This window comes from Empidonax traillii, unplaced genomic scaffold (genome assembly GCF_003031625.1).
Source record: "Empidonax traillii isolate 1590-97213 ecotype Southwest subspecies unplaced genomic scaffold, ASM303162v1 scaffold12:size2584012, whole genome shotgun sequence".
NCBI lineage: Eukaryota > Metazoa > Chordata > Aves > Passeriformes > Tyrannidae > Empidonax > Empidonax traillii.
In genome coordinates this window covers 643,021-665,103 of record NW_020955205.1, presented here as the reverse complement: position 1 = coordinate 665,103, position 22,083 = coordinate 643,021, and the positions used below count along the sequence as shown (strand labels likewise).

The 22,083-nt window shown below is 55.4% G+C and overlaps 3 protein-coding genes across 6 annotated transcripts in view; 2 read left to right on the top strand and 1 right to left on the bottom strand.

Annotated features, from left to right (window-relative positions):
• The window catches only part of EDC3 (enhancer of mRNA decapping 3), a 649,718-nt gene that overhangs the window by 31,104 nt on the left and 596,531 nt on the right, over positions 1 to 22,083 (bottom strand). The window lies entirely within an intron of this gene.
• LOC114059534 (cytochrome P450 1A5-like) lies at positions 878 to 4,990 on the top strand. 2 transcript variants are annotated; one of them, XM_027888106.1, is made up of 7 exons: positions 878 to 997; positions 1,610 to 2,479; positions 3,096 to 3,222; positions 3,759 to 3,848; positions 3,930 to 4,053; positions 4,263 to 4,349; positions 4,577 to 4,990. In XM_027888106.1, the coding sequence occupies exons 2-7, from the start codon at positions 1,631 to 1,633 to the stop codon at positions 4,881 to 4,883; spliced, it is 1,584 nt and encodes a 527-aa protein (XP_027743907.1). In that variant the 5' UTR covers positions 878 to 997; positions 1,610 to 1,630; the 3' UTR covers positions 4,884 to 4,990. The 2 variants fall into 2 exon arrangements, with proteins under 2 accessions (XP_027743907.1, XP_027743899.1); XM_027888098.1 differs by lacking the exon at positions 878 to 997 and adding an exon at positions 1,316 to 1,342.
• CSK (C-terminal Src kinase) lies at positions 12,740 to 22,077 on the top strand. Its single transcript, XM_027888220.1, has 13 exons — positions 12,740 to 12,838; positions 17,610 to 17,687; positions 17,888 to 18,001; positions 18,490 to 18,602; positions 19,291 to 19,510; positions 19,840 to 19,933; positions 20,010 to 20,075; positions 20,231 to 20,330; positions 20,489 to 20,579; positions 20,973 to 21,046; positions 21,146 to 21,341; positions 21,562 to 21,648; positions 21,762 to 22,077. Exons 2-13 carry the CDS (start codon positions 17,673 to 17,675, stop codon positions 21,942 to 21,944), a joined length of 1,353 nt encoding a protein of 450 aa, XP_027744021.1. The 5' UTR covers positions 12,740 to 12,838; positions 17,610 to 17,672; the 3' UTR covers positions 21,945 to 22,077.

Below are 22,083 nucleotides of genomic sequence, written 5' to 3'. Positions count from 1 at the left end.
ATCCAAACCCACTGTGATTACTAGATCATGGCACTCAGTGCCACATCCAGCCTCATCTTAAAAACCTCCAGGGATGGTGAATCCACCACGTCTCTGAGCAGACCATTCCAATGCCTGATCACTCTCTCTGTAAAGAACTTCTTTCTTTCTAGTATCCAACCTAAACCTCACCTGGCAGAGCTTAAGCCCGAGCCCTCTTGTCCTACTGCTGATTGCCTTGGAAAAGAGACCGACCCCCACCTGGCTACAACCTCCTCTCAGGTAGTTGTAGAGAGTGATGAGGTCACCCCTGAGCCTCTTCCAGACTAAACAACCCCGGCTCCCTCAGCCTCTCCTCACAGGACTTGTGCTCAAGTGCCTTCACCAGCCTAGCTGCTCTTCTCTGGACCCGCTCCAGCACCTCAATGTCTTTCCTGAACTGAGGGGCCCAGAGCTGAACACAATACTCAAGGTGTGGCCATGGAGGTGACAGCCCTCTCTGGGTGCTGGGAACAGTCGAGTCAGCCCAGAAAAGGTTTTTGGGGAAATGCTGGCACCCACACCCCACAGGGAAGCAATGCTGAGAGCACATCCTCCATCCTCCCCAGGGCAGGGCTTAGGGACCCCTTCTTATTCCCTGTCCTAGGGTCCCACCTCTGCCTTCCCATCCCAGGCTCTAAGGCAGGCACATGCTCTGCACAGGAGGAGGAGTCACCATTCATGCCCCCCAGAGCCTGTTGGAGGAGAGGAAGGCTCTTCCCTGACTTCTTGGGCTAGCTCCAGCCATTTGTTAATGGGTAGCTATTTCCAAGGGCATTTGTGTCCTATCTCTCTGATCACACCTAGCTGTGCAACGAGGGGAGCGCTTAAAGAGTCGTGGTCTTGCAGGTGGCAGGAGAAGAAGATTCAGGAGGCAGAGGAGGATCCCTGCTGCTTCCCAGGGCAGGCAGCTGCCAGACACCCTCTGCCTATCTCTGCTGGGAACCCTGCACAGTAGAAGAAGCCCAAGGATCTGCAGGTAGGAGACAACACGTGTGGGGGAGGGGGGGGGTTGAATGCGGATATAGGACTGGGAAGGTCATATTTGGGTCTCCTCTCCTGTCCTTGCCCACCCAGTGAGCTGTGTGTTCCCACAGAGCAGCCCTGTGGTGTCTCCGCTCACCATGACCCCACATGCTGGTGGCTACCCAGCAGATACAGCCTTCTGGCTCTAAGTCCTCATGGATTTGGTGATCTTGGGGCTATATTCACCGAGGAGCTGCTGTTCCTCTCCTCCTGCTTCCCTATGCTTTGTTGAGCTGCATTTTTTTTCTGTGCCTTGTTAAAAAACAGTTTCCCCCTGGCAGGAGCCATGGCTGTGCCAGTGGGTGCTGAGGTATTCTGTTGGGGAAGGGGTGTCACTGAAGGCTCTGGGGGGCTGAGGTCCCCCTTTTAGCCATAGGTGACTGTGTTTGGAGTCTTTCCACATCTCCAGCTTCTGCCCCTTGAAACCCCCAGTGCTGCATGGGCAGGTCCGTCAGCCTGAGCTGTTTCAGGGCTCTGGGTGCCCTGTCTCAGCGTCAGGAACATCCACAAGACTCAGCCCTTTGCTGATGCCAGCCCTTGCCCACATTCTGGTTCACTTCTTTAGGGTTTCTACCCTCGAGCAGCAATGGTGAAGGCTGCGATGCTGCCGGTGGAGAGCCAAGGGCTCATCTCGGCCACCGAGGTGCTCCTCGTGGCTGTTGTCTTCTGCCTGGTCTTTCTGCTGCTGCAGTCCCTGCAGCAGCACGTGCCCAAGGGGCTGAAGAGCCCCCCGGGACCCAGGGGCTATCCCATCCTGGGGAGTGTGCTGGAGCTGCGGAAGGACACGCACCTGGCCCTGACCAAGCTGAGCCAGAAGTACGGGGACGTGATGGAGGTCAAGATTGGCATGCGGCCTGTGCTGGTGCTGAGTGGGCTGGAGACCATCAAGCAAGCCCTGGTGAAGCAAGGAGAGGACTTCATGGGGCGCCCCGACCTCCACAGCTTCCGCTATATTGCAGACGGACAGAGCCTGACCTTCAGCCCCGACTCTGGGGAGGTGTTTAAAGCCCGCAGGAAGCTGGCTCAGAATGCCCTGAAGACCTTCTCCATTGCCCCCAGCCCCACCTCCTCCTCCACCTGCCTGCTGGAGGAGCACGTCTCCAAGGAGGCTGAGTACCTGGTCACCAAGTTCCTGCAGGTGATGGAGCAGGAGAAGAGCTTTGAGCCTTACCAGTACCTGGTGGTGTCGGTGGCCAACGTCGTCTGTGCCATGTGCTTTGGCAAGCGCTACGAGCACAACGACCAGGAGCTGCTCAGCGTGGTGAATACAGCTGAGGAGTTTGATGACGTGGGTAGTAATGGCAACCCTTCTGACTTCATCCCACTGCTCCAGTACATTCCCAGCCGCAGGATGAAATTATTTATAGATTACAACAAGTCCTTCGTCTCCTTCCTCGAGAAGATAGTCAAAGAACATTACCAGACCTATGACAAGGTAAGAGCTTGCAGGACTCTCTGCACCAGCGGTGTGTCCCTGTTCTCCTCCCCTCTCTAGCGAGTAGCTTTTCTTCTTGCAGCCAAGAAGCAATGGACATTGTCTCTCTCCAGTCCTCCTTCTCATAGAATCCTAGAATATCATAGAATCATGGAATCTCCTGAAGTTGGAAGGGACCCACAAAAGTCAAGTCCAGCTCTTAGGTGGAGACAGGACACCCCCCAGAAATCCCATCATATGCCCTAGAGCATTGTCCAAATGCTCCTTGAGCTTTGGAAGCCTTAGGGCAATGACCACCATCCTGGGGAGCCAGTTACAGCGCCCAACCACCTTCTAGATGAAGAACCTTTTCCTACTTTCTGACCTAAACCTCCACTGACGTAGCTTCATGAGCTTTCCAGCTTCTCATCCATTCCCTGTGTGATAGGGCCAGTCTGTTGGTTGAACATCTGGTCTGTGCCTCAGGTTCCTTGGAGAACCATCTCTTTGTTTTCTTAGGTGCCATGGGAAATGGAGGATGCTCACATTACCCTGGGCTTCCCCAGCATCAGGTGGGGTTGCTCAGGGGCACCTCTGCCAGTTCTGATGCATTGAGGTTGTCTTTTCTTCCTCTCAGAACAACATCCGAGACATCACCGACTCCCTCATTGAGCAGTGCCTGGAGAAAAAAGTGGAAACAACTACTGCCGTGCAGATCCCTAAGGAGAAGGTCGTCAACCTCGTGAATGACATCTTTGGAGCAGGTGTCTCCTCCCACCAGCCCCTCAGCTCCTCAGACCCTTCCTGTTATATCTCTGTCTGACCCATCTTTGTCCAACCCCAGGCACCCAGTTTGTGTCTAAGCACTTACTCTCCTGCTCATTGGTCTTCCTGGACCTTCTAGGGATGCCTTCCCAGTTTGGGAAATTAGCCCCAAAAAGAGGCTTCAGGCACAAGCAAAGGGCACGGCTTATAGCTCAGCTGAGGTTCACAAGCCAGGGTGACTTTTCCTGGCTGAGAGAAATGTCTGTGGACTGATTCACCTTTGAGTTACTCCATGGAAACTCCCCTGATTCCAGAGAAGTTATACAAACCTGACACAACCCAGAAGTGAAACAGGATGAGAGAGCAGGATATTTTAGCAAGGTTTTCTGTGATAGAATGAAACCCCAAGTCTTGCTGTGTGTCCAGGACAACCTCTGCCTTCTTAGCCACCCCAGACTGCTCTGTGTGATGGTTAGTCTGCAAGTCAAGATGGGCGTTGTACAGATCTCATCCACATGCTTTCCTCTTTGCCCAGGCTTCGACACTGTGACAACTGCCTTATCCTGGAGCCTCTTGTATCTTGTGACGTACCCTGACATCCAGAAGAGGATCCAGAAAGAACTGGGTAAGTCCATGAACCCCAGTCCTCCAAGGATAAAACCTGTGTGGACTGGGCTGACCCCAACCCACTCCCTGTCTCCCACAGACCAGATCATTGGCCAGGAGAGGAGACCGCGGCTGTCGGACCGGGGCACGCTGCCCTACACAGAAGCCTTTATCCTGGAGGTGTTCAGGCACTCTTCCTTCCTGCCCTTCACCATCCCACACAGGTATGGGCTGAGCTTGCAGAGAAGGTCTAGGGACCAGGTGTGCTCTTGAGGCATTTTGTTATGGCTCACGGGGAACACAACTGCCCCTCACAAAACCATCCCTCTGGGAAACATCCTTCCTTCAGCACCATCAGGAGCAAACTAACAGTCCTCTGGGGATGCAGAAGAATCTTTTGGCTTCCCAAACTCTCCGTCTTTTCTCTCCCCAGCACGACTAAGGACACAGTGTTGAATGGCTACTACATCCCAAAGGACCGCTGCGTGTTTATCAACCAGTGGCAAGTGAATCATGATGAGTAAGTACCCTGTGAGGCAGAAAGCCCCCTCAGTGACAAACAGGACCCTTCCTGCACAGTTTTCTTCCTGGGCAGGAGTGGGATCAACCTTCTTGAAGAGAAAAAGGAGCAAGTGGGGGACCTACTGAATTCAGGGATTTTCTTCTTGACAGTTCCCACCTTCCAGTGTCCCACCTACTCCTGTGGCCAGGAGAAACCATCTCAGCATCTGATGTTTTCCCTTCCAGGAAACTTTGGAAGGATCCAGAAACCTTCAACCCAGAGCGTTTTCTCAGTGCTGATGGAACCAAAGTGAACAAAGAAGATGGGGAGAAGGTGCTGGTTTTTGGCCTGGGGAAAAGGAGGTGCATTGGGGAGCCCATTGCCAGGTGGCAGGTCTTCTTGTTCCTGACCACCTTGCTCCAGCAGCTAGAGTTCAGTGTCTGCGATGGCAAGAAGGTGGACATGACCCCAATCTATGGACTGGTCATGAGGCACAAAAGGTGTGAGCACTTCCAGGTCAAGCAGCGCTTCCCCATGAAGAGCAGAAACTGAGCAGTGGGACCAGGCATCACCAGGGGGCAAAACCTGAGTGTCCTTGCAGCAAAGCTGGGTCTGGTGCTTTACAGGATGATGTAATAAACTGAAACCATTGAAACTCCTGTTTTATCTGGTTCACTTTGTAACATTTCTTGCCTTTTTCCAGTGTTTCTAGTGTTGGATATTCCTTTAAGTGTTGGCCATTCCACCACATTTAATCTTAGATTGTATCCTTTTAGAGTCACTTGTTGAGAGTTGAGGGACAGCCAACCCATGCCATAATTCCCTGGCCTCCATTAGTGCTTAAGAAGCATGGAATTATAGAATTGTTTAGGTTGGAAGAGACTTAAATATCAAGTCCAACCTTTAACCCAGCACTGCCAAGGCCACCACTAACCCCTGTCCCCAAGTGCCACATCCACATGTCCTTTGAACCCCTCCAGGGATGTGGATCCAGCAGTGCCCTGGGTAGCCTGTGCCATGGTTTGACCACCTTTTTGGTGAAGAAATTTTTTTCAATATCCAGTCTAAATCTCCTGTGGTGCAACTTGGGGCTTCAGCCACCTCCCCTGCCATGGTCACTGCAGGCCCTGAAGGACACAAGGAAGGACATCTTCACCCCTCGCTAAAAAGGAAAGTCAAACTGCTGATGTTCTAGGCTGGAGTAAGGGTGTTTTCACAGCAGGAAGAGAATGAGAACAGGAATTCCTCCAACTCAAACCCAGAAGTTTACATTGGCTGCCAGTCAATCCATGCCAGTAGAGCCAGGTGCCTCCGTTTCTCCAACTTGCACGCAAAGCCATCTTAGCCAAACCACTACCTGGCAAGCAACGATATGGGAACAAGTACAGCCATCCAGTGCAACACCCTCTGCTCTTGAACTCCTCTCCGTGGGAGGCATCTGCTTTCATAGCCCCAGACCCTGACCAGCGAGAGCTCCTTTGGTGTCCAAATACTGATCACTCATCGCATATTGCACAAAAACTTCCAAGAAGAGGCAGAAATGAAAGCATGTTGGGGAAGAAAACAGGGAAGCCAATTGCCCAAGACTTCAGCTTGTTCAGACCCGCTAAGCAAGCCTGAGTGAAAAGGAGTAACTCTGTGTGTCCGGGGTCCTGCTTGGTCACCAGTTTGTGATGAAACACTGATGTGATGCAGCCAGAGAGCCACGTGAATTCACTGAACCAGCACGGGCAGCTTCACTCTGTGTCACACCAACTTTGTCTTCACCACTTGAGGTCATAATGCCAATATTGTAGGAGAAGAAAGGGTGAGGACTGGGAGGTCCAAAGCACGGTTTGTGCTGCAGGCTATCAGAGGCCTCCGAAGAAAAGCAGAAGGATGCTTTAGGGCAACTCATGAGGTCCACCAGCCAAATGACATCTCTCCTACTTATGACAAGGGCCGTAGGTCAAGGCAATGGAGTCACAAACCCACTTTCCACACAAGGGACATCCCAAAGCCAGTATTCACCTACTGCAGCAGAAGGTGGGACCATCCTGGAGGCAAATCTCAGTGCCTAATTTGGGGACTCAAAAGAGCAGTGGGACTGACAGGGACTCATCAGCAGTGTGTCATGCCATCCCTATGAGGTGGAGGGGCTCTCAGGGACTTGGCCTAAGGACTCTACTACAGTGGGAACTTGCAGTGCTGGTCCTGGTCTGGGACCACAGGCCTCATTTGCTGGAGCCATTGCGTGACTCTCTTGCCCTGAAGGCTGGCTGGGTTTGCTGATAAGGCCGCAATAAGCAAGAGCAGATATAAATAACAGTGGGAATTTTTTTCTCCCCCTTTGGAGAGGGCAGTTTTATAGCCCTGGGGCAGATAAGCAGCTTAATATTAACATTAGTGGGGTGGAACAGCCTCTTGCTGGTAGAAGGTCTCTCACATTTATCGAGGGCTGATTAAGTCACCCCTGTGTCAGGATGGGGGAAGGGGGAAGAGAAGAGGCCTGAGGGGAGAGAAATGGGCAGGCAATTATCCTTCCTCACACAGCCCTTCTCTTCATGGTGTCAGAGGCGAAGCCTCACACTTTTTAACACCCCATCTACATTTAGCACCTCTGCCTCTCTTGATGCCAATGGAGACACCCCATGTTGCTGTGGAAGACCTCTCCAAGTGTCTTGCGCAGGCAAGAGGAACCCCTGGGACCTTGGTCTGATATCCCTTGGACATCCCATCCAACAGCCTAGTGACCCTAGCTGAGGTCCCAGTTTTCCTGCTGATGTTCATAATAGAATAGAATAGAACTTCTTGAGTTGGGAGGGACCCGCAAGGATCACTGAGTCCAGCTTCTGGCCCTGCACGAGGCAACCTCAAGAATCCCACCATGTGCCTGAGAGCATTACCCAAATGATCCTTGAGCTCTGGCAGGCTTGAGGCCATGACCAATGCCCTGGGGAGCCTATTCCAGTGCCTGACCATCCTCTGGGAGAAGAAACTTCCTAACATCCAACCTAAACCTCCCCTTTTCGTCATCACTGCCATGAAAGCCTCAGTTGCTCACAGTAAGTAAGGGAATCCATCTCCCCTATCTTTGCTTGCCCCTAATGATCTTCCTCAATTAAGCCCTCCAATTACTCCCTGGGTAGCCTGCAAGTGCCACAGTTCCTTTACTGGAACTGGGGGCAGTGATAAGCCAGGGAAGCTTTGATCACTCCATGGTCAATTGCTTTTATGGTAGGTTTTAAAATGAGTCATGAGATCAGTCACAGCAACAGGGCTCCAGCTCCTCTTTCAAAGTGGAGCAATGCTCCCAGCACCCTCATTCCCAAAGGAAAAGATCTAGGCAGACACATAGCTTCTCCCTCAAGCTGAGACCCCTGATGATACCAGCATTCAGGCTGGTGGCATCTGCCTGCTGGGAAAGCCTGTCCCAGCCCCAAAATGGGCCAGGTGTACCACTTGTGACTCTTCCTCATGGGTGGAAGGAAGAGAGGAGTTGCTCCAACAGTTAATAACCCTCCTGATTAAAAATAAATGCTACATTTCCAATTTCTTTCCTTTGGCTGTTTGAGATCTGTTATCAAGCACCATCTCCCCATGGGGATTAACGCTTGTGTGTCTCACTTTTGCTGCTGTCTCCACCACTGGTGACAGAGGAAAACCCCCCAACACCATCTTTCTCATTGCATCTCCACTGGGATAGAGCTGGCATCTCCTATATCTTGAACTGGTTTCTGGTTATGCCTTTTTGTGGAAAAAAATCTCTGCTCAGCCTTCATGAGCAGCTTCTGGGGTACTGGAGGTGGTGGGACCTCCCCCGTGGTGTTTTTGGGAAAACACTAGTTCTCTGCTCCATCCGGGTTGGACCTGTGAATGGAGCAGTGTTAACGGACACATTAAACGTGGTACATGTCTCTGCTCCATTGCTGTAGGGGCTCCCAAATCTGTGTGAACCCTTCTTCCTCCTCTCACCCCTCCCCTCCCTCTTCCCTGTGGAGAGGAGGCAGCTTCGGGGCTAATCGACTGCCCTTTGCCATTAGAGGTTCAAGGTACCTTTGAATGAGAAGACATGAAGGCAGGTAAGGATGGAATTTGTTCCCAGGTTGAGAAGGGAACAGCAGAGATGCAGAGATAACTGCTCCCTTGCATGCAAAGTGCTGCTCAGGAAAAACTCAAGGCTCCCAGGAGTTTCCTCAAACCTGGCTGTACACCCCCTCTGATTTTCCACTCATGATTTTCCATGGGGGGAAGGAAAAAGGGAGATGGGAGCAGGCCCTATAGAACTGGGAGCCACCAGGTCCCACAAGCACTGGCAGCATGAGCCACAAGCCTCTGGGATTTTGGATGCTCCTAAACCTCTGGCCTAGCTGCAGGATGTGGGCTGGAGAGCTGGGATGCACTCAGGGCTGGCAGTCACCTGTACATCCCCAGTGCTGGGAGAGCCAGCACCCCCAACCTGCTCGAATTGGATTAAAAACATCCTGGGAACGAGGGCTTCCCAGGAAAGTCCTTGAAATGAGGCTGTTCTCCACACACAGGGGCGTTTTGGGGTTGGCGGGGGGGGGGGGGGGGTGGGAGGAGCCCCCTGAGAACTCAAACGTCGGAATGGAGGGAGCAGGATCCAAATTCACTGCAGCATTGCTGTCCCCTCCCGCTGGGGTTTGGGACATGAACGCCCTCCCGTGGCACCTGTCACACCAGCTCCGCTAGAGCCTGTGGCTGCCGGGCAGAGCGCAGCAACGGGATTTACCCCCGATGGGACTTTTTTTGTGGGGAGGAACACGTGGGGAGGGGGATCTCTAGGAGGCTGGCCACCCTGCAGAGTATCCCACATCCCTCACCATCCCCAGGAGCTCTGGGAGTCGCAGAAGCAGCCAAACCTGGTCCCCTTTGGGTTTTTTTTTCAGCTGGAAGATGAATTCCCCAGGGTGGAATGAGCTGGGAGCTTTCATGCTGACTTTGATATTTCCAGCCCTCACTTGCGGATTCTTTGCTGTCTCGTTTATCCAAGGCAGCGACCCTTCCCTATCCCTGCCCACCACTTCTCATCCTGCCTGGGCTGCCAGAATCCCTCAAAGGCACCAAACCCACTGCCCCACAGGGACTGCACCAGCCGAGGAATGCAGAGAAGAGGCAGAGACAGGACAGGCAATTGTCCGTCCTTCACTCGCTCGGGATTTCACCTTCGGCTCCTCCTCTGTTGCATTTTTTTTTGCCTTTCTTTTATTTCCCCCTTTCCTACTGATTCCAACCGGCTGAAGGGCCCCCTCTCCTGGTGCAAGGCAGAGAGATGGCCATCCATGCCTCGCCTGCCGTGACCAAATTCAGTCCTTCCCTTCCAGCCAGGGAATCACACTCTCAAAGCAAGACCTGTCCCGGGAAAAATTCCAGATGGGGCGTTGCAGCAGATGTGCCCAGACGATTCCCCTCTGTATCTCCTGCATGGACCAGCCTCAGCCGCATCACCATATCATCCATCATCCTTCCAGCCATCCCTGGGAATGCTGATGGTCTTGGGGCTTCAGAGGGAGAAAAAAACACCTATGGCAGCTCTGAGTATCCATTGCTGTGCATTTGTTGGAGGACTTCCCTCTTCCTGATGGACTGAGAAAACCTGGGACCCACCAAGCTGGGTTCATGCCTGGTCTTTTCACCCAAGAGCTGAAACCTACCAACATTGTGCTGCTCCCCAGCCCCAGGGAGGGGGGACTCCTGGCTCCACTGGTGCTGTGATAAGGATATTTCTGGAATTCTAGTTAAACGTCACACAAAACATCCTGTGGTCGTGCAGAGGAGTGTGGGAGTGTGTGCAAGGTCGGGTGGGCGCACTGATGCGTGCATGGATGGGTTTGGGCTTGCAAGCACAACTGCATTTCTGGTGCACGGGCTGGTTTCAGTTCCTCCCAGCACAGCTCTGCTGGAGGCTGGGCAAGGATGAGCCGCTTCCACCTCCTTGATGTCAAACGAACCCACCAGACCCCTGGGGGAAACCTGGGGCTGTGAAGGGATGCCTGAGTTCAGCAGCAGGTCCGTGGCTCTTTCCTGCACAGTGTTGAAGCAAGGATGTCCTTCCTAAAAATGAGCTGGGCTTTGCAACTCATTCATTCCCTTGGATGCTGGGATCTCCCCGGTTCTGTACCCTTACTTCCTCTGTCCCCTGCGGTCCCTTTTTCCCCTTCAGATCCATCTCCATCGCTCTTCCCAGTCCCCTCATTCCCTTTGGTGACATCTCTGTCACATCTTCCCAGTCCTCTCATCCCAGGGAGATCATCCTTCCATCCCAGCCATCCAGGTCAGGGCTCTGAGCTTATTTTTTGAGTCATCCCTCAGGAGATACATCCATGGGGGTGTCACTCTCAGTGGCCACAGTCTCTTCCCGTGCCATCACATCCTGGTTGGGATGCTGAAGGACAGGGAGAAGCGAGGGCCAGACAAAAGCTGGCAGTAGGCCGGTACCCAGACTTCCTGCTTCGCTGTGTGTGATGGTGCCGGTGCTGCTGCTGGGGCAGGAAGTGACAAACACCTCGGTGTCACCCCAGCGTTCCAAGGGGGAACACACCTATGGGGCTGCACCCTTCCCACGGCAGGGATGAGCCAATACCTGACCACCCCAAGGCAGCAGCGTGGTGGATAAGGAAAAGTGATGGGACACCCAGAGGCTGTTTCCCCCCTCCCGTTCTTCTCTCCGTCAGGTTCCCTTGCTGGAGCAGACCAAGGGATGTTTGCAGGATGCTGTGCAGGGGATGCCATCTCTCCAACAGTCCTTGGAGAAGATGGGATGCGGCAGTGAGGGGTGGGAGATGGTGGGGGAGACGCCAATACAGGCCCCCATGCTCTCTGCCCACCTTGCTGCAATCAGACCCCCACTTTCACCCCCATCATCACCATCATTTTTATTATTATTGGTTGTTGTTGTTGATATTATAGAACCACGAAACCAGAGAATCGGTTGGGTTGGAAGAGACCTTAAAGAACATCAAATAATTCTATTAATTCCATTAATTGTATTCTATATTATCATTTCACATCATGATGTCATATGACATTTTATGTTATGCTCTATGATATTTTTATGTGATGCCATGTTATGTATTATTACTTTGTTATTTGAGCAATTTATCATTATTCGTTGCTTTATTTTTATTATTATTATTATTATTATTATTATTATCTTCTTGAGAACACAGAATCAGAAAGTGGGTTGGGTTTCTTTTATTATATTATTGCATTATCTTGTAGAACCATAGAATTATAGATTGGTTTGGGCATTATATTGTTCATACTATAGTATAGTATAATATAGTTATTATACTACAGTCAAATGTTATATATCATTGTCATTTGACGATTTTATCGTTATTTATTGTTGGGTTTAAATTATTTTCATTATTTTATTGGAATTTTACATCATTTTAGTACTATTGTGTGCCCACGTGAGCATACACCGAGGAGGCACCCCCGGCCCGGGCAGGGACCGAAGGGCCGGTCCTGGTGTCAGTGCGGGTGCGGTGCCGGTGTCGTTCCCGGTGCTGGGATGGGCCCCGTTACCGGTCCCCGTGCGGGCACCGCTGGCAGTCCCACTGCCGGTGCCGCTCCCGCTCCCAGAGTCGTTGGCGTTCCCGCTCCCGGTGTGAGTTCCGGGGCTGGTCCCTGTGCCGGTGGCGCTCCCGCTCCTGTTGCGCGTCCCGGTGCCGCTCCTGGTGCCACTCCCGGTGCCGTTGCTGGTCCTGGTGTGGGTGCCGTTCCTGATGCCCGTGTGGGTCCCGCTACCGGTGCCTGTGCCTGTAGCAGTGCCAGTGCCGGTGCTGGTGGCAGTGCCGCTGCCGCTGCCGGTCCTGTCGCTGTTGGCGGTGCGGATGGCGGTGGCACTCCCGGTGTCACTGCCGGTGTCACTCCCTACCTCCTGGTGTCACTCCCTCCCTCCCGGTGGCAGTGCCGGTGTCACTCCCTCCCTCTCGGTGTCACTCCCTCTCGGCGTCACTCCCCCCCTCCGTGTGTCACTCCCTCCCTCCCGGTGTTACTGCCGGTGTCACTCCCTCCGTCTCGGTGTCACCTCCTCCCTCCTGGTGTCACTCCCGGTGTCACTCCCGGTGTTACTCTCCCCCTCCCGGTGGCAGTACCGCCGACCGCCGGCAGGTGGCGCGCGCGCGCCGCCCAGTGCCCCCGCCCCGCTGCCGGCGCGGTGCGCCCGGCGCATGCGCGGTGCGGCTCGGGGCGCTCCGGTTCCGGGCGCCGCTCCCTCCCTCCCTCCCACCCTCCCTCTGTCCGTCCGTCCGTCCGTCCGTCCGCCCCTCCGGCCCCGCCGCCCCGGAACCCCCCGCCCGCCCCCGAACCCTCCGCACCCCGCGGCCCCCCGCACCGCGCTGGGCCCCGCCGCGCTCCGCCGGCGGCGGCGGCGGCGGCTCCGGCTTCCCCCGCCCCTTCCGCCCCCCCCCGCGCCCCCCCGCCGGCCCAGCCGAGCCCGGAGGCCCCGGTGGCGCCGCATGGAGCAGCCGGCGGCGGGCTGAGCCCCTGCCCGGAGGGAGGTGAGTGATGGGCGCACCGGGCCGGGGCAGCGGGGCGCGGACAATGGGGCGGGGGGGGGGCGCGGTCCGGCCCCGCCTGACCCCCGGTGACCCCGCGCAGCCGCTCCCGCTCCCGCCCCGCCGCGCTCCCCGGGGACGCCTCACCCCGCTCCGTGTCCTGCGGGGAGAGAGAGAGAGAGAGAGATAGAAAGACAGAGAGACACCCCCGCAGCATCCCTTCCCACGGCGGGGGTGCCAGCGCGCCCCAAACCCGGCCAGGGGTACCAACTCCTCCTCCCTCTCCATCCCCATCCCATACAAAGGCCCTTGGGAGCGGGGGATTCGGGATGGGAGCAGGGACACGGGTGTCTGAAGGGGGGGCTGGCAGCCGCGTTCATTGTTGGTTTGAATTTTTTTTTAAATTTGGGGATTTTTTTTTAATTTTTTTTTTCGGGCAATAAGGCGGCGGCGGGTTATTTATAGCCGCGGCTGTTGCTCGTTGGTTCAGCGAGAGAGAAAGGGGCTGTGCCGTCGGGCAAAAAAAAAAAAAAAAGTCCCAAAGTAACCAAAATTCGGGGGGGAAAGTCCAAAAAAAACCACCCCAAAAATTAAAGGTGTGAGGGCTGGGGAGCGGGAGGAGGATGGCAGCTTTCCTCCCGGGACAGGGGTTTATTCCCAATGGACCCACGCAAGAGCACGACCCCATACTGGCAAGGCGAGGAGTGGCCAGAGAGGTTCATGGAAGGATGCAGAAGGTTTTGGGAGCATCCCCATCCCCTCTCATGGAGCATCAGTGGGATGGGAGTGATGAAACCCTCTCAAACCCTGGGAGTTTTGGGGTGCCCTTTTCCCTGCGACTGCTACCTCCCCCCACCTTTTCAGTTTCGGGTGACTGCCAAAAAAAAAAAAACCTTCCATGCTCCTCTCCGTGCCTTGTGCACATCCTCAGGGATGCCTTGACACACTCCAGGACCTGGGAAGAGGATACTGGGGTGATTTGTGTAGGCGGAAAATCCCCCTGTTGAAGTTTTTGTAGGATAGAGGAGGACCAGGAAAACGTCTCTGCAATGGGAAGGCCAGGAGCAGCTTCTCTCCAGGCTTCCACTTGCCTCTGACTGTCCCCCAGGTCTGACCAGTGGGATCTTCTCTTTCTCTCCTAAAAGAATTTTAAAATCCCTGAAAAAGAAGGAAGACACCCTCCCCTTCTTCACAGTGAGGCACCCAGTTGGGGCTGGTTTGGGGTAGCAGCTCTGAAACCCTCTTGAGCTCACGGGTGAGATGAAGGAGGAACGTTTTTCTTTCGATTAGAGTAATCGTGGGTGTTCATTGTAATAACAGGTGATAAGATCTTTCAGAGGCAGGGAGGATGTTGTCTGGTTTTGGGTTGGTTTTGGGGGTGGGGGGGTAAGTTTAAAGAACTTCACTGGGAGATGTTTTGGTCTGGAGGAGATGGATGAGCAGAAGGGGGTAGATGCAGATGGTACCCTCGCAGCTGTTTCCATAGGGAATGAAGGTTTCCTACCATTGACAACTAAAATTTATTTAAAATAGAGTCATCTTGGTGCTGGACAGGTGCTCCCTGTTCCCCCAGTTGGGTTTGAAATGGAAATGTGGCTTCTTTCCCCCACCCCCTCCTATGGTGATGGTGCTCCTCAGGTGGGATTCACTCTGGGAGTCCCAGATTCCTCCCCCAACCTGCCTGTGGGTCTGGCTCAGCACAATTTTGGCTGATGGTTAACAACAGGAAAGGTTTCCCTGGCTCATTTCCCTAGTGCCCTTTGGATTATCAGCATGGCAAAGGTATTCGTTGTACCTGCCCTTCCTACCTTTTCTGGCTCCTGACTGCCAAGCCAGGCTTCCCGGAAGGAAAGCCAGGGACAGGACTGTGAGGAAGGCAGTGGGGATGAACCTCAGGGTGCAGCGTTGGGATGAGATCCATCACTGGGATTCCTGGATTGACTGGCTCAGAGGATGCTCAGAGGGAGAAAAAAGGGACATGAATTTTGGCGGAGACTGGGTTCACCTGAGCACATCCCAAGCCCCAGTTCAGGAATGGGAAGCTTCCAGGCAGAACAAACCCATGCCTGGCACGGCTGACGGTAGCCAAACCCAGCACCTGGCTCTGCCAAATCGGTCGAACTGCTCTCTGGCTAATTTTTCTTAGTTATTAATAATTTCTTTCGTGTGCTGCTGCACATCCTCCTTTAGGAAAGAAGGGGCAATGCCCGTGTCTTCCTGGAAGGCAGAGGTTGCTGCTTTTAAGCCCTGGGGGATCCACTCTGTCAGCATCACTGCATCCTTCTCCCGGCCCAGCATCCCACAGGGATGCGGGGTGGGCAGAAGCAGCCACGGGCACGAGGTCGGGGCCGGCGTGGGTGACGTGCACAGCAGGAACCGCTGGCTGTCACATGAGGCCACCACAGGCCTTCGGGGGGCTGGGTGGCATCTGCCCCGGAGCTGGGGGCTCTCAGGGGGCATGTGGTTTCCTTCTCCTCCTGGGAAAGTCTCGGCTTTGAGGCAGAATTTAGATAACAATGGGAAACAAAATGAGGCTCGGGAGGAGGAAGGTCCGTGCCGGGGCGATGGGCGCTGGGGCTCTGAAAAGGGCAGCTCTCGGTGTTGTAACCCCCTCCCCCTGTAAAACTGAAAAGCACATTTATTGTGTGTATTTATAATAATGCCACAGCCCGATGCCATGAATATCCATGACCTGAGAAGATAAAAAAACTGGGACTGGCTGGAACATGTTCTTGGTGGGGTTTACTGGACCACTTTCCTCTTTAGCAGGGAAAAAAATACTCTTTGTGAGGGCAGGCTATGAATTTTATATCCTCTCTGTTTTTATCAAATACAAAGGCTGGTGACATCCAGCGTGAGCTGAAAGACCAAACAACTGGCCTTGGGATTGGGAAGATCCGGCTCCTGTGCAGGGTGGAAATTGGCTTTTCCATCCTGCAGGTAGGCTGTGGTCCTGGGATGAACCCCTGGGCATCCCTTCTAGGGGATGCTCCATGATATCCTGACCTGGCTCCAACCAGGGTTTTTCAGCTGGAGTAACACCTCAGGTGAAACCTCCATCCTGCTAATTTTTGGGTATTTTAAAATAACGCCTGGACTGTGGGAAGCGCTGACTCAACGCTTTGGGCACGAGCTGCTCCTTGAGCAACACGCAGGACCTGCTTCTGCTCTGTGTCCCCACTGGACATCCGGTGGATGAGGAACAGGGCTGATAGCACCGGCAGTGGGGAATTCCCTTCGTGGGGATGCAGAGGCCTCGCATCTTAAAGCATCTCCTTCCAGACTTCAGCCAAATCCCTCCATGGACTGAGAGGGTGTGGTGTATTCCCAGTTTTTCTTGTGCTGCATTTCAAACCGGTGGGATCCCTGTGCTGAAATTTTGGGTCCATCCAAATTCTAATCAGAAGTCAGCTTGGAAAGGCAGGGATCTGGAGCTGGGGCCATTTCAGGGGGCTGCGCTCCCAGCTGGTTCTCCCCAGCCCAGCATCACCCCCATCTCGCCTCGCCTGTATCCTGGCTCCCCAGGCTCACAGGTGCCATCAGGTTGGGTTTGGGTGCCATCTCGACAGGCTTTTCCTCATCAGCAGCCCCAGAGCTGGCTAGGAAGAAAACCCACCTGACTCTGCAGTGATGGGCTCCCTGGCAACCCCAGCGCTCAGGCCCCCAAAATCTGCCCTTAGGGTGAGAATCCAAGGTTTGATTTCTCCTCTCTGATGCTGAAAATAAAGCGATTTGTGTCATGTCCCCGCCCTGGGGGAAGGTGAAGGAGCTGGTTGGTGGCAGCATGACGCCTTTTCCGGAAGGCTCTGGGCATGGCTGTGGTGGAAACAGGGCCATGTTCTCGTCACGCTCTTCCTCCCCACAGTTCTGCCCCTTATCTTCTTCCTCCTCCTGTCTCTCAGCCTTGCCCCTTGTTTCACTTCCTCCTTCCCAAAATACTTTGAGTTGCTGACGGCAGGGCTGGAAGCAGTGACTGCCAGTGACCCTGAGCTGATACAATGAATTAATAAATATTCGGGTGGCTTTTGGGGGTTGCTCTGCCTGTATCCCCCTCTGTGCCCCCAGCCCAGCATGACCCCAGTGCCCTGGCCCAAGAAAGCCTGATTTGATTCCAGGGCCAGTGACTTCATCCCTTCCCGGGGGTTGGAGCGGTGAGAATAAAGCCAGGCTTGTTCCCCTCCCACACACTCATCCTAGGGCCTCGAGGGGGGAACACAGCACCCCTGCTCAGTGCATCCCCCTGGGATTTAGGAGCTGGCGGGAGCACTTGTGTTCCGGAATCCCAGCGGGTTTTATCCTGCAGGGAGTAGATACGTTTATTTCTTTTAAATCCCAGGCCTTGGAAGCTCTCAGGGCTGGATGTTTCCACACGTGGGTCTCCAGGGAGAGTGTGGCTCTGGTTGCGTAGCCTGGGAGAGGAGTGGTATGGGGCTCCTGGAGGTCATCCCTGCTCCCTTCCCTGGGCATCTCCATCCATCCACACTGTGCTGTATTTTAACTCGATGCAGATGCTGCACTTAAAAACTCTGCTCTTAAGAAACTGTATCCTTGCAAATACCTCATAATCTGGGTGAGCAGCTCCACACTGGTCCTGTTTCTGAATGCAGGGGCTGAATTTTTGTAGCAGCACCTCAGATGGGACCTTTTCTTGGCGGGACAAGAGACGCTCACGTGGCTTGCAGGCATCCTCAGTGGGACTCTGCTCCCTCTGATTCCTCCCTATATGTCTGTCCCTGCCATGCCCAGTTCTCAGTCATCCTTTCCTCCCATGCAGGTCTCATGGTACCAAGTGACGTGTCCCCCCTGTGAGATTTGAGCCCCCCAACCTCCTGAGAAGATGTCAGGGATGCAGGTAAGCTCTGGATGAGGATAGACAGGGATGGAGCAGCCCCCATGCTCAGGAGGGATGTGGGGAAACTTAAGTAAATCCCATTTGGATTTGCATCAGAGGGATGGGAGGTTGTGAGGGGGGTCCCTGAGGGTTGGGGAAGGGCCCAAGGGTGGGTGATGTGCCCATCCAAGGCTCTGATGCCATTCCCTCTTCCCGGCCAGGCTGTTTGGCCGTCCGGTACAGAATGTATCGCCAAGTACAACTTCCACGGTACCGCTGAGCAGGACCTGCCCTTCAGCAAAGGAGACGTCCTTACCATTGTTGCTGTCACCAAGGTAAGGTGTCCCTACCACCCCCCCCACGCCAGGATTTCTGTGGGACACCATTCCTGGGTCCTGACAGTCCCTCCGGGCAGGAATCGGGCCACACGTTTGGTTAATTAATTCACGGCCTTGTTAGTTAAGGTTTCTCCGAAATGTGAGCGCCTCCTGGGACGTGGAGGAGGGATGGGAGAGGCAGCGACACCAGGCTTGACTCCAGGGAAGGAAAAGAGGGGCTGTGGGTTTGGGGAGGTCCAGGTTGCCCAGCAGGCTGGGAGGGGGATCACAGTGACCCCCGTGGGGCCACCAGCATCAGGATTTTGCTGGTTCCAGCACCGACCCTGGTCCCCTGCCCATCCCATCCTTCCTGCAGTTCAGGAAGGGGATGCCAGGATGCTTGGGGAATTCCCAGGGCAGTGCTGACACCCCTGTGGGCTCCTTGGGTGGGATGTAGCTGTCTCCAGAGGCCACAGGCTCGTTGTGACATCCTGCTGTCCCCGCAGGATCCCAACTGGTACAAGGCGAAGAACAAGGTGGGCCGGGAGGGCATCATCCCTGCTAACTACGTCCAGAAGCGGGAAGGAGTGAAAGCTGGGATCAAGCTCAGCCTCATGCCGTAAGTATCCAACAAGGACTCTTGCCAGGGGGAATTTTGGGGGAGGTTGGTCTGGAGCATCCCCATGCTCAGAGCCATGTCCCAGCAGAGGTGACATTCCTCACAGGGCTTGGTGAGGTCGGAAGGCATGAGAGGCTGGGGCTCACGCTTCCCAGCAGCATGGATTTGGAACTGGGATTTGCTGCTGCAGAGAGCTCTGAATGCCTTGGGAGCTGCCTGCATGGCTGCAAATGTGATGGATTGTTGGGTTGCATTTCAGACTGTTTTTTTACCCAATGTTGGGGTTGTAAAGGCTGCTGGGAGGCAGAAGGAAGGTTAGAATGGGGTCTGTACAGGAGGAGTGGGAGACAGGCAGATGGATTGATGAATGAATGGTTTTGATATGCCTGGTGCATCTCAGAGCCGCCAGTGACTCCCAGTCTGGGGGAACTGGGAGGAGGAAGCTCCTAGGAGTGTGCAGAGGGCCTGAATCCCGGGTTGGGGACCAGGAGGAGGGGAGCAGGATGCCATGGAAGGAGCTGTGTCATGGTATGGACAGGGACAGCAAGGAGGAGCGCAGACAAGCTGTCCCCGTGCAGGCAGGGATGGAAGCTGCTGCTCCCCATCCCCGTCCCTCCCAAATAAAGTCCCACAGGGATCCAGCCAGCACATCCCCAGCCCCTAACCTGCTCTGTGTGCTCTGTTGCAGGTGGTTTCATGGAAAGATCACACGGGAGCAGGCAGAGCGGCTGCTGTACCCTCCCGAGACGGGGCTTTTCCTGGTGCGGGAGAGCACCAACTATCCTGGGGACTACACTCTGTGCGTGAGCTGCGAGGGGAAGGTGGAGCACTACCGCATCATCTACTCCTCCAGCAAGCTGAGCATCGATGAGGAGGTCTACTTTGAGAATCTCATGCAGCTGGTGGAGGTGAGGCCTGAGCTGCCACCACTCCGGTCCCCCTCAGCCTGAGGTTGGAAGGGGACATGCGGGGACGTCACAGCTTGTGGGGCTGCAAGTCTGGAGCTCAGGAGATGGTGGGACCTTTTCTGCTGACCCCCTGGGGTGGGGATGTTGGGGACAGACCCCTGGGGCAAGGAGGGGGGACAGGGGCAGGATGCTCAGGGGACAGAGGGACCGGGAGGAGGGACCTCTGAGCCCTCAGCAGGCCCATCAGTGGCCTCGTGCTGCCACCTGGTGGGATCCCGGAGCCTGGCATCGCCTTGGTGTCACCCACACACCCACTGTGTCCCCCCCAGCATTACACCACAGACGCGGACGGGCTCTGCACCCGCCTCATCAAACCGAAGGTGATGGAGGGGACGGTGGCAGCGCAGGATGAGTTCTCTCGCAGTGAGTGGCCGTGCCCCCTCCCTGGCTCCTGGCAACCCACCCAGCACCCCCTCACTCCCCCTTTTGCCCCACGCAGGTGGCTGGGCCCTCAACATGAAGGACCTCAAGTTGCTACAGATCATTGGCAAAGGGGAATTCGGAGGTGAGCCCAGTGTCCCCAGTGCCGCAGTGGCCCTCAGTCAGGGGGGCAGGGGTGGTGGGGGGTGCTCCTTTGTAACCCCCTCAGGGTGACAGTGGGGCCCCAGGAGGCCAGGATGCTTCCCAGTGCCTCCTATGCCCATCTCTCCTGGCCTGCAGACGTGATGCTGGGGGATTACCGGGGGAACAAAGTCGCCGTGAAGTGCATTAAAAACGACGCCACAGCGCAGGCCTTTCTGGCGGAGGCATCTGTCATGACGTGAGTGTCACCATCACCAGCGGGAAACAGCGGGAGGGAGGGGACACCTCTGCACCTCTGTCCCTGTGAGCAAGGGTGGGTGGTCCCTCATACTGCAGGGACCATGGGAGTACCCCTTCTCCTCAAAACCTTTCCCTGAGCCCTCCTACGCCATGCAGGCAGCTCCGACACAGCAACCTGGTGCAGCTCCTGGGGGTGATTGTGGAAGAGAAGAGTGGCCTTTACATCGTCACCGAGTACATGGCCAAGGTGAGACCCTGCACCCCGGCCACCTGCCCTCCCATTCGGTCCCCTTTGCCCCCCCACCAGGGTCCTGGGGCTTCACCTTGGCAGACCAACTGGGTCATCCCAGCTTGGGTGGCATCTCCCTGGGGCCTCCGTGGTGATTGGAGGTGTCATTCCCATTGCTGGCTCCAAGGGAGGGTTGGCATCTCCAGATCCTGCCCAAGGGAGAAGCATCATCCACAGGGGAAGGGATATCATCCCCTGGTTCTGCCCCATGAGGGAGGGGCATCAACCCTCGGTCCTGCTTCATGTGGGAGGGACATCGTCTCTGGGTCCTGATGAGGTGGGAGGGGGCAGCGGGTGAGATGCTGACCCTGATGATGCTATCTCTATCCATCCATTCATCCCTCCATCCAGGGCAGCCTAGTAGACTACCTGCGGTCACGTGGGCGGTCAGTCCTTGGGGCAGACTGCCTACTGAAGTTCTCCTTGTAAGTACAGGACAAGGCCATGCCCACCCCCTTGACCTGCACCCACCCCATCTTTTGGGGCTACCCTGATAACCCACTTCTCCTCTCCACCCCACCCAGAGATGTCTGTGAAGCCATGGAGTACCTGGAAGCCAACAACTTTGTCCACCGGGACCTAGCAGCGAGGAACGTGCTGGTCTCAGAGGACAACATCGCAAAGGTCAGCGATTTCGGGCTGACCAAGGAAGCCTCCTCCACACAGGACACGGGGAAGCTGCCAGTCAAGTGGACAGCGCCAGAAGCACTTAGAGAAAAGGTGGGTGAGCAGAGGGGGGCCCCAGACTTCATGGATATGGAGGAGGCTGGGTGAAAGGGGGAACATTCCGGGCTGCCCCAAATTTTCCATCCAGAGATGGTGCTTGAGTGCCTCTTCCCAGTGTCTGACCCCACAACCAGCTGCCCTGAGGGTGGGAAAGAACCGTTGCCCCCCATCCCTGCCGGAACCTGCTCACAGGGCTCCTTTCCCCTCCCTCCAGAAATTCTCCACCAAGTCAGACGTGTGGAGCTTTGGGATCCTCCTCTGGGAAATCTACTCCTTCGGGCGAGTGCCTTATCCGAGAATTGTAAGTGAGGACCACCCCAGTGCCTCGGTGCTGGCTTTTGAGGGCGCTGAGCCCCTGTTTGTGGGGACATAACCCCCACCCTCACATCCTGATTCCCGCCCCTGTACCCCCAGCCCCTGAAGGACGTGGTGCCCCGCGTGGAGAAGGGCTATAAGATGGATGCCCCGGACGGTTGTCCGGCCGTCGTCTATGAGGTGATGAAGAAGTGCTGGACCCTGGACCCTGGCCACCGGCCGTCCTTCCACCAGCTCCGCGAACAGCTAGTGCATATCAAAGAGAAGGAGCTCTACCTGTGAGGGGGGGGCTCGCCCACCCCGGCAGCCGGCGGGGGGACCCATGCTGGGGGTGGGACTGGGGGTATGGGCAGCCCCCCCTGCCCAGCCCTGGCACCAAGGAGGGAGCCCCAGGGGTATCCTCTCCGCCCCAGTCCCCCGG